This window comes from Pteropus vampyrus, unplaced genomic scaffold (assembly GCF_000151845.1).
Source record: "Pteropus vampyrus isolate Shadow unplaced genomic scaffold, Pvam_2.0 Scaffold19, whole genome shotgun sequence".
Taxonomy (NCBI): domain Eukaryota; kingdom Metazoa; phylum Chordata; class Mammalia; order Chiroptera; family Pteropodidae; genus Pteropus; species Pteropus vampyrus.
In genome coordinates, this window is record NW_011888800.1 from 7508200 (window position 1) to 7517797 (window position 9598).

At 56.9% G+C, this 9598-nt stretch overlaps 1 protein-coding gene across 1 annotated transcript in view; it reads right to left on the reverse strand.

The window, feature by feature from the left end:
* SPTBN5 (spectrin beta, non-erythrocytic 5) overlaps nucleotides 1-9598 on the reverse strand; it is a 48996-nt gene that overhangs the window by 2200 nt on the left and 37198 nt on the right. The window contains 20 exon segments of the mRNA XM_023527706.1: nucleotides 466-551; nucleotides 687-778; nucleotides 855-910; nucleotides 913-940; nucleotides 1249-1320; nucleotides 1509-1727; nucleotides 2070-2174; nucleotides 2346-2522; nucleotides 2771-2960; nucleotides 3135-3352; nucleotides 3603-3758; nucleotides 4703-4897; nucleotides 5143-5347; nucleotides 5467-5663; nucleotides 6112-6324; nucleotides 6553-6739; nucleotides 6918-7174; nucleotides 7253-7390; nucleotides 8006-8152; nucleotides 8294-8400. Coding sequence (XP_023383474.1) covers nucleotides 466-551; nucleotides 687-778; nucleotides 855-910; nucleotides 913-940; nucleotides 1249-1320; nucleotides 1509-1727; nucleotides 2070-2174; nucleotides 2346-2522; nucleotides 2771-2960; nucleotides 3135-3352; nucleotides 3603-3758; nucleotides 4703-4897; nucleotides 5143-5347; nucleotides 5467-5663; nucleotides 6112-6324; nucleotides 6553-6739; nucleotides 6918-7174; nucleotides 7253-7390; nucleotides 8006-8152; nucleotides 8294-8400 — 3045 coding nt within the window.

Here is a 9598-nt window from a genome sequence, read left to right on the forward strand (position 1 = left end):
CACACTGTCCATTCAGAAGGTACAAGGGGGTGCTTTCTACATGTACCTGCTGGTAGCAGAGCTGGGCTTGACCACTGTCTACATTCAAGGTGTGTGAGAACTTATGAATGATGAAGAAGCCCCCAGGATCAGACAGAGCAGAGCCTGGGAAAGCCCATGAAGACTCTAGAAGGCTCAGAAGAGTCAGAGCAGCAGACTCCAAAGGGGACAGAACAGGACTAGGAGGCAGCCAGGGGATCAAGCCTGGCCCCACCTCTGCTATTAATTAGCTGTGTGAGCTTTGTCAAGTTGCTCACCCTCTCTGGGCTTTAAATTCTTTGTGCAAAGGCAATAAGTTCCACTTCTCTCACAGGCTACACAGGTACTAGATGTGAAATTTACCAGGATGCATAAAATACCAGCAGCTTGAAGCCCAGGGAGTCAGTGCCCCCCACTCCCCTTCCCCAGGGTTTCCCTAGAGCCTACCTGATGTGCTGCTCAGGGCTTGATGCCAGCTGTCACCCTGTCCTTTAGATGGTGCTGCAAAAAGGGTCTCTGCCCCGCTGCTCAGCCTGCACCCAGACAGCCATGGATCAAACTCTCCACCTCCCATGCAGGGACCCATGCTTCAAGGCTGCTCTCAGGAGGACACGCCTGCTGAGGCAGCCTGTCCCAGGCCAGTCTCTCTTCCCACACTTGGCCCTTACCTTAAGGAAAAAGTGTGTTTCCTGTTACGGTATTCCCGTGGCCTCTCACACTGGGCTCCTATGAGGTCAAGGGTGGATGTAGAAGCCATGTTCTGAGAAGATATGACAGGCAGGGGTCACCATGGTCATCTCGCTTTTCCCAGTGGGCCCTCTCTGTTCTCTCTCTACCTCCACTGCCATCCTCGCTTCCTGGAACAGGCTCAGGGATCGTCCCCCAAGGTCCTGTGGCAGCCGTCCCAGGGACTGGAGCTGGGCTGTGGCGAGTAGGCGCTGAGGCCACACCAGCTTCACCAGAACCAAGGTGCCCATGGGGATGAGGGAGCCAGGGAGCAACTTACAAGGAAACCAAAATGAGAGGAAGCGGACTCCCACCGTCCACCTGGGTGGGGGCAAAAACTGTGAAGTGGCCCCAAGAAGAAACTGTCCTAAGAATGGGGGCCGGGGCCAGGGGAGTCCACCTAGAGTCCATCCACAGTGCCATGGGGCCAGGCCCCGATGGCCCCTCTGAGCCCCACTAGTGGTTCTGTGGAGGTGCCTAGGGAAGGAATTTCCTGGCACTTACCTGCCTTCTCCCAGGCAGGAGCTGCTGCTTAAGCTCCAAAGACTCCTCTATGGTGGGGGCACCCTTTGCATCCTGAAAGTGCAAGATAGGGCCCAGGAAACATGAGGACCGGCACAGAGGACAGGGCCCCCTGTGTAAGGGTGGCTAGGTAACCACTCCTTCCCAACCTCATGGTCAACGATGCTCTTCTCCTTTGCCCAGTGGCCCCAGGTCCCTGGGCCTCGGCACTGGCTCCAGGGAGTGGCCCTTACCCCCAGGGCCCCGCTGGGCTCCTGCGGCCTGGCTGCCTGCTCCAGGGAGACAATGGTGGCCAAGGGTATGTGCTGCCCAACAGGGACACCTGGCTGTAGGTCCCTTGTCTCAGCCAGCCATGCCCTAGGCCACCAGCTTCCAAGGGGCCTGTGCTGAAGGGAGGTCAGCCCACTGCCAACTCTTCCAGGTTTTAGCCTTTTCACCTGCTGCAGCAGCTTCCGTTCCATCTAGGGAGGGGAGCAAGGTGAGTCAGGTCAGGGCCCCAGGGGTGGGGGCTCCATGCCCAGTCTCTCCTCCCCAAAGCTCTCCCACCCAGAGAGAGCCCATTTCCCTTCAGGTTAGAATTCCCTCTCTTCCCAGCCCACAGTGGCACCTCAGCCTACCAGGATATGGGAATGACAGTATACTGCAGCTGGCAAGAGGAACAATGGGGTTTTCCTGAAGGGCAAGTGCCCTGGGGAGACCGCCACCCTCCCCCCCCGCCAACTCGCAAGCTGAGACTGGGACCGCTCCCACCACCAGCCCTCAGGACCCATCTCCTGGGATTCCTTCTCCCCAGCTTTGCTCACCCCCACCTTCCTCTGCAGTTGGACGAACTTCTCCTCCTGGGCTGCCAGCAGCTTTTCTAAGTCCTGGTGTCTGCAGAGCAGCAGCTCCACATCGGACACTGAGTCCTGGGGAGAAGGAAGGCAGGGTGAGAACCAGCTCCCGGGAGTGCCGAGAGCCTTCCCTTCACCTTCTGCAGCCCAGCCTGGGTGGCCAGTTGAGAGGAGGAGCCGCAGAAGCTTCCCTTGGCTGTAGCTGCTGGACAGTGCAGCTGGTGAGAGGGCAAGACCTTGGCTCACCCCACAGGTGGGGTCCAGCAGGAGGCCCTCCCGGGAAGCCAGCCAGGCTTCGGCCTGGTCCAGCCCCTGCCGCAGCTTCTGCAGGCACCAGTTCTCCTCGTAGCAATCCCGGCGCAGGGCCCAGGCCTCCTTGAGCGCCTGCAGCTGCCCTTCCAGCTCCTGTAGACATGCTGTCACCTGGTGGGGAGGGGGTACTGTGGGTGACATGATGGGCGGAGCCACCCAGGTAGGGCAGCACTGGAGTGCCCAGCAGAAGCGTCAAGGGAAGGCTGAGAGTCCTGGACCCTCCCCTTCTCTGTCCCTCTCTCTTCGCCCCTAGCCTGGCCTTCCTCACCCACAGGCTTCACTCCTGTTAGAGGTTCCGAGGCCTTGAGTAATGGGGCTCTGTGTCCAGCTCAACACCAGGCCCACCTCTGTGCTGATACCTCCAGAGACATAAAGTGGCCACTGTCCACCAGCTGCTGCCCCTCCTGCTTTATATTCTGGGCTTGAAGGCAGTGCTCCTTGATTTCTTGCTCCAGCTCCTCATGCTGCCCCAGGAGCCACTCGGCCTCTGCCATGTCCCCAGCCAGCTCCTCTGAGGATACCAGTGCCTGCTTCTCCTGAGCCCATGCTCTGTGGGGCAGGGAGAGATAGCAGCTGTCAGGGTCTGAAGGGCAGCATGGGGGGGAGGGGAGGGCAGGGCATGAGCCACACAGGAGGAGGCAGAGTTCCTTAAAGAGCTGGGGTGACCCCTCCACACACAACAGGGAATAGCTAAGCCAACAACTGGGGCAGGATGCCACCTACAGCAGTTCCTGACAGCGTCCAAGGAAGGTGCGGCCCTGGGCAGCCTGCTCCAGCTGCCAGCCTCGCTCCTGGGCCTTCGCATCCAGGGTGGCCCAGACCTCCTGCACCTCGGCCAGCTGCTGAGCCAGGCTCTCCTGAGCCACAGGGTGTAGCTGGCCCAGTCGGCAGGCCTCCATCTGCACCCGTGCCACCTCCTTCTCCATAGCTGCCAATTCCATCTGCCATCAGAGCATACTATCAGACCTCGCCCTCTGGCAACCTGCCACATGCTACTCATTCAGGGAGCACCAAGTCTTCTCTGAGGAGTCCTGCTCTACTTCCCAGAATCTCCCAGGCCACTTCTGCTCTGCTCCCCAACCTGGGCAGGCAGTCCCTGGGCTGGGAGAGTCCTGGCCTCTCTGGGGTCCCCCTACACATTGCCTTTAGGGAGGGGCTCAGACAGGAAGCCCACAGGGTGTGGGCACTCACCTCCAGGCACTTGTGCTGTTTTTGCAGGGTCTGCCTGGATAACAGGCTGTGGTCATAGGTGTCTCTTGCCATCAGGGTGGCCTTCTCCTGCATCCAGCTCCGGAGCTCGGCCACCGCGTGCTCAAAGCCATGGACCTCACAGGCCGCGGCCAGGTTCTGGGAGAGGAGAGAGGGCCTGCTCTGGGCTGAGCTCTTTCTTAGGGTTCTTCCTTCCTGGAGACACACCCTCCTGGGCCACCTCCTTGCAAATAATAAGGACCCCAGGGCTTAGTGACTTGCTCATGGCGACCAGGCACAGAAAATGCCCTAGATGTGGCAACTGCTCAATGAACTAATGTAGAATGTTACTGATGATGTGGTCTGGCCTCAGGGGGCATCTTGTGAGGAGAGGATCTTCAGTGCACAACTCATGAGAAAGACAGAGATGGAGGCTCCGAAGCAGGCAGGGATGGGCCCATGGGAGGAAGGAGATTGGTCACGGGGGAAGAGGTTTGGCCAAGAGGAGAGGGTCAGCCCAGAAGGCTGCTCTAGCCTGGCTCCTCAGAGATGGCATCTCCTGGCTGTGGGGTCTGCCAGGGGCTCAAGGAGCTCGCCTGCTTTTATAGAAACTACCAGCTGTGGCTAAGAGCTAAGGTTGTAGGGGAACACTGAAGATTTCCTTGGCATAAAAATTCACTGAGAGCACTTAGACAAGAAGAGTAAACGAGTGGAGTGAAGAAAACCGTTGCCTGACAAGATCACGTCCAGTTGAGAGCCGTTAAAGGGGCCAACAAGGCATATATCTTAAAACTGAAGCCTGTGTGTAGGGGTCTTGGCAGGGGTCAGAAGCTGGCCAGAAATGCTGTTTCTCTTGCAGGTGTGAACTGTACTAGGAGGAATCAAATAGGTGGAGAGGGCAGGAGGTGGAAGACTATGAGACCCAGCTGGGAGTTTTAGAAGCAGGCAGACACACACACACACACACACACACACACACACACACACACACACACACCGCCGCCCCCCGCCCCCTGCGAAGGGTCTGGTTGTCTCTGGCCCATGCAAAAGGCACAGATGTCTCTGCCCCTTAGCCACTTGCTGCCTGGCCTACGGCAATCTACCTGTGTGCGGGCCTTTATTGCCCTGTCCAGCCTCTCCCAAGTGGCCTCAATGAGACTCCTCTGGGCTTGAATCTGGGGATAGCGCCTGGGTGCTGCCTGTTCCAGGTTGCGTGCCAGCTCCCTCAGGGCCTGCACCTTGGCTTGCCCCAGGCTCTGGACTTCCTCTCTGAAAGCATCAAACTTCTCTCCTAGAACCTGCAAGAGCATAGGGCCAGGAGGGTCACTTTGGTGTCCAGCAGCTCTCGAAAGTCACGAAGGATTCGGCAGTATCTGACAGTCCCAACTCCCCTCGGCCCAGACTCTAGAATTGCAGAATCCTGCCAGAGTCGAGATCCCCCTCTCCCCTTCTGTTCACACCCTTGCCTCCCCAGACGCATACCTTCTCTATCCTTGTTCAGCCTCAATCCACTCTCCCCTAGGTTTGCTCAGGAGTGTCTCACCTTGGTGGCCTCCAGGTCCTGTCCGTAGTCTTGAGATTCGGCAGTGGCCACCTTGCTGGCCAGCCAGTCATCGAGGAGCAGGGCCTCCCGCTCCAGTTGGTGGAGCTGCAGCTGCTCCCGCAGGCGTTGACGCCTGCCCTCTGCTCTCTGCAGCAGCCCTGAATGCCCCTCCTTCACTGCTCGCATCCAGGCCAGCACTTTGGGGCTGTGGCAGGAAAGACAACCCTACTGGAGACCTTCCTCTCCAGGAGGGACCAGCCTCATATGCCTCTGTAGAGCGCGCCCCTCCCAGCTCCTCCCTAGATGGGCCTGGCTCTGACCCACCTTTCTGGGCCCTGCCCGCTCTCAAGGAGGGCCGCTGTCTTCTGAAGTCTCTCGATGCGCATGCTGAACCCCTCCAAGTCTCTCCTGGTGGCCTCTAGCCGCCGCAGAAAGGCCCGCGTGGCCTCAGCATTCTGGCCCACGTCCTCAATGTCCAGGACACAGCCCCGTTCGGCCAGCCAGGTTTCTGCCTCCAGGAGCTGGGGTGACATAGAGGAGAGCAGCTTTCCTGGGACGATGCCCTCCAGGGATCCTTGCTTACAGTTCACACATCAGGATTAAGAGTGATTCTCAGCCTCGCTGTACATTGGAATCACTTGAGAGCTTTAAAAATGCTCTATACCTGGCTCTCACTCTGAAAGATTCTGATTTGGCCTAGAATGGACCCTGAGTACCGACATTTCTTAAAGGTGATTCTGATGTAAAGCATTCATTGAGAACCACTGGTTGGAAGACTCAGCAAAACCAAACCAAACGGAAAGTCTGTTTTCTAAGAAATCACAAGACTTTGAGGGCAGACCACCTAACTGGAGGTGAAAGAAGGCGCACAGAGCCGAGAGCTCCCTGAAGAGTCACCTCCTGGGCTTGCATATACCCCAGATGTAATCATGCCCGCCCCAGCCCTCTGAGCCCCACAGACTTCCTCACCTCCACCAGGAGCTGCTGAGTCTCCTGAGCCTGCTGTAGCCGCTGCCACCTCTGCGTAGCCTCTGCCCGCAGGCAGCCCATGGCGGTCTCTAGCTGCTGCACCCGAGCAACCACTTCAGGGGCAGCAAAGTGCCCAGCCTGCACCAGCTTGTGCCCTGTGCCCACCACTGCCTGGATCAGAGCCTCATGGCTGCTCATCTCACTCTCCAGGTTCTGGAGGAAGACAGGACCAAGGCTGCTACTGGACACTCTGCTGGGGACCCTAGTGTTGTGCCTGAAGCTTCGTGGGATCCCACAGACTTGCCCCCAAGGAATTCCCTGTTCTTGTGACCAACAAAAAATCCAGGGTGTCCCCGAAGCCCCCGAGGCTGAGCACCCATTAGGGCCTCAGCACCATTTCCTTGGCTGATTGAGCCTCCCTCTCCCCAGGTGGGCCCACACCTGGTGCTTCTCCTGCAGGCACCGCACAGTGCTCAGGCTCTGGCCGTAGTCCTGGGCAGAGGCCAGGGGCAGCTTCTCCTGTACCCAGGCCATTTCCTCATCAGCGTCCCTGAAGAACTGCAAGAGGAGGCTCCGGGCCTCCAGGGTTGTCCTGCGCTCCCGCAGGGGCTCCCGCTGGCTCTCCAGCCTGCAGAGGTGGAGGGCAGGGCCAGGGCAGGTAGGGACTATTGTCATCAGTGTGAGGGCCGGATGGTGACACATTGCTCACTCACTCTGTGCTCCTCGCCGAGGGCTGGGGGAAGCCCTGCGATGAGCTGGGGGACAGGAAGGAGGCAGGCGGGGAGGATGTGTACAGGCAGATCTACCTCTGAAGCAGCCGCTGGGCCTGCTTTTCCACATGGTGGGCGTGGCAGTGGCCTTCCTGTACAAAATTCCGGGCCTGGCCCAGCAGCGCCTGTGCCTGCCTGGCCTGCCTGTCCACTGTTGCCTCCAGCTCTCCTTGAGTGCCCAGGAGCTCCTCCAGCCCAGCCTGGTTCTGGCCTTCGATGGGAACTCTCAGCTCAACCTCCATGGCTTCTAGCCAGCTCTCCATTTCCTTCACACTCCTCTGGAGACGCAGGGTCTGGGGCAGAACAAAGGTAGGCATGGGGGAGAGGCCTGGACCCCCATTCAGCCTGCTTCGTAGCCCACATGGCCTTACCTCGCAGGCCTCCTGCAGCTTGGCTGCCTTCCTCTGGCAGTTGGCTTGCAGCTCATCCCAGAGCTCTCCCAGCTCCTGCAGCTGCTCCTGGATGGTCTCTGAGGCTGGGTGGCCTCCCTGTAGCAGCCTCTGCCCTTCCTACAACCACAATACGGACTGCTGGTGCCAAGACACTTGTATCGGTGCCAACCACCAGCCCCACAGCTGCCAAGTCTCTGTGTTCTGGCTGTGTGGTTTGGGGCAAGTTCCTTAACGTCTCTGAACTCATTAGCCTTATTTATTTAATTCAAGTAATAATGGTTATTTTGTTTAAATGAGGACAAACATTGAAAATACTTAGCAGGGCACTTTGTACCAGAGGGAGCCGGCCTGCGGTCAGGGCCTGAGCTTCGTCAGTAAGAGAGAGTAAATTTAAAAGGTTCTGTGCTTTGACTCCTTTACCCACAGGACAGCTGGCTGTGCTGGGATGGTATCCCCTCCTGTCTTTCCAAGCTAGTTTTAAAAACCGTCACATCAAAACACTATCTTTACAATTGTTGGAAAAGGACCAGTTTTGGAGAGGGTGCCCAGGGAAGCTACTGTTTCTCACTATCCTTTATTGCTTAGCACGGTGACTGCACACAGAAAGTACTCTGTGAATGTTGGCCATCCATTATTATGGTCCAGAGCCGCTGCGGGGCGCTGAGGAGTTGCCCCATGATCTGGCCTGCCAGACTTTTCCATGGTCCCCCAGCTGGGTCCCCAGGGCCTCACCATCTGCAGCCTTTGTCGTTGGTGCACACTCGTGTCCAGCTCAGCCTGGAGATTCTGCTGCTTCCGTAACTGTGCCTGCAGCATGGCTGGGTCCCGCCAGCCCTCTTCTGTGGCCACCAGGTTCCTCTCCCTGAGCCACATAGCCACCTGGGCGCACAGGGAGGACCAGATTCTGCTGCCTAGGGCTCTCTTCCCCTCTAACTTCCGGGCTACCCTGAGGAAGAGTGGCCTCTCTCTGAGAGGGCTCCTTCCCCCGACCACAACTACTCCCCACCCCAAATGGGGAACCTCATAGGAATCCTGTAGGAAAGTCTGCAGCTGCTGGAGCTCCTCCAGGTGGTGGCGGCAGTTCCGGGCTCGCTCCAGGAGTGCCTCTTTCCTGCCAGAAGGAGGGTCTCATGAGGCCACAGGTCCTCCCACCAGGACCTGGAAATGCTACAGGGGTGCGTGGGTGCATGTGTGTGTGTGCGTGCACATGTACGTATGTGTGCATATGGGTGCCCTTCCAGCCTAGGACAGCGTTTCTTGGATATCAGTATACCCTGAATCTGGGGTTTCCTTTGAAATATACATTCCACTTCCCCTCTTTATTAGTGTCTATTATGACATGGACTGTGTCACCCCGGATTCTTGTATTGAAGTCCTAATCCCCAGTACCTCAGAATGTGACTGTACTTGGAGACAGGGTCTTTAAATAGGTAATTAGGTTAAAATAAAGTCATATGATACAACTGATGTCCTTATAAGAAGAGATTAGGACAGAGACGCACACAGATGACCATAAGACAGAGGGAGAAGACAGCCATTTGCAAGTCAAGGAGAAGTGCCTGAGTAGAAACCAATCCCAAAAACATCTTGATCTAGGGCTTTCAGCCTCCAGAACGGTGAGAAAATAAATGTCTGTTTTTAAGCCACCTAGTCTGTTATTGCAGCCCGAGCAAACTGGTACATTGTCTAAACCACTTTTTTGAACATGCACTGCTATTAGTAAGAATTTTTTGAGAGGTACCCCTCACATACGTATTTGTGGGTATGCATGTGTGTATATATACTGATTTATATATGTGTGTACCTTTGTACCAGTATATGAAGTACATTGCCATATGCACAAAAATAAAAATTAGAAATAAGATCTATAAAATAAATAGGAAAAGAAGTTCTAATACCACCACCCCCTATGCCCTGGGGTCCACAAACGTCTCCCTTCAACGGTTTCCATACTGGTGTGTTAACTTTTGTCTCCCCCTGCTGGGGATACCAAAGTGTATGGGGGCCGGGGGAGACAAGGAGAGGCTTGACTGAATAGAAACGCCTCCCAGAGGACGTCAGAAACCCAGGAGTGGAGGGGGTCAGGGTGACACTGTCCTGGGGGTCAGCCAGGCTTGCCAGGAGCCATCTAAGGTGACGGGGCGGGGGCGGGGAGGGAGTATTGATAGAGACCAGCAAACCAATGTTTGATATCTGTCAATCAAAGCCCCCTGGGTTCCCAGGTAGGGGTCCACCTGTAAGGAGGAGAAGGGGATGGCTCACTCTGCCCCCGCCAGGGCGCCAGCAAAAGGAGCCAACATTAAGGGCTCTGGTGGGCTCTCTCAG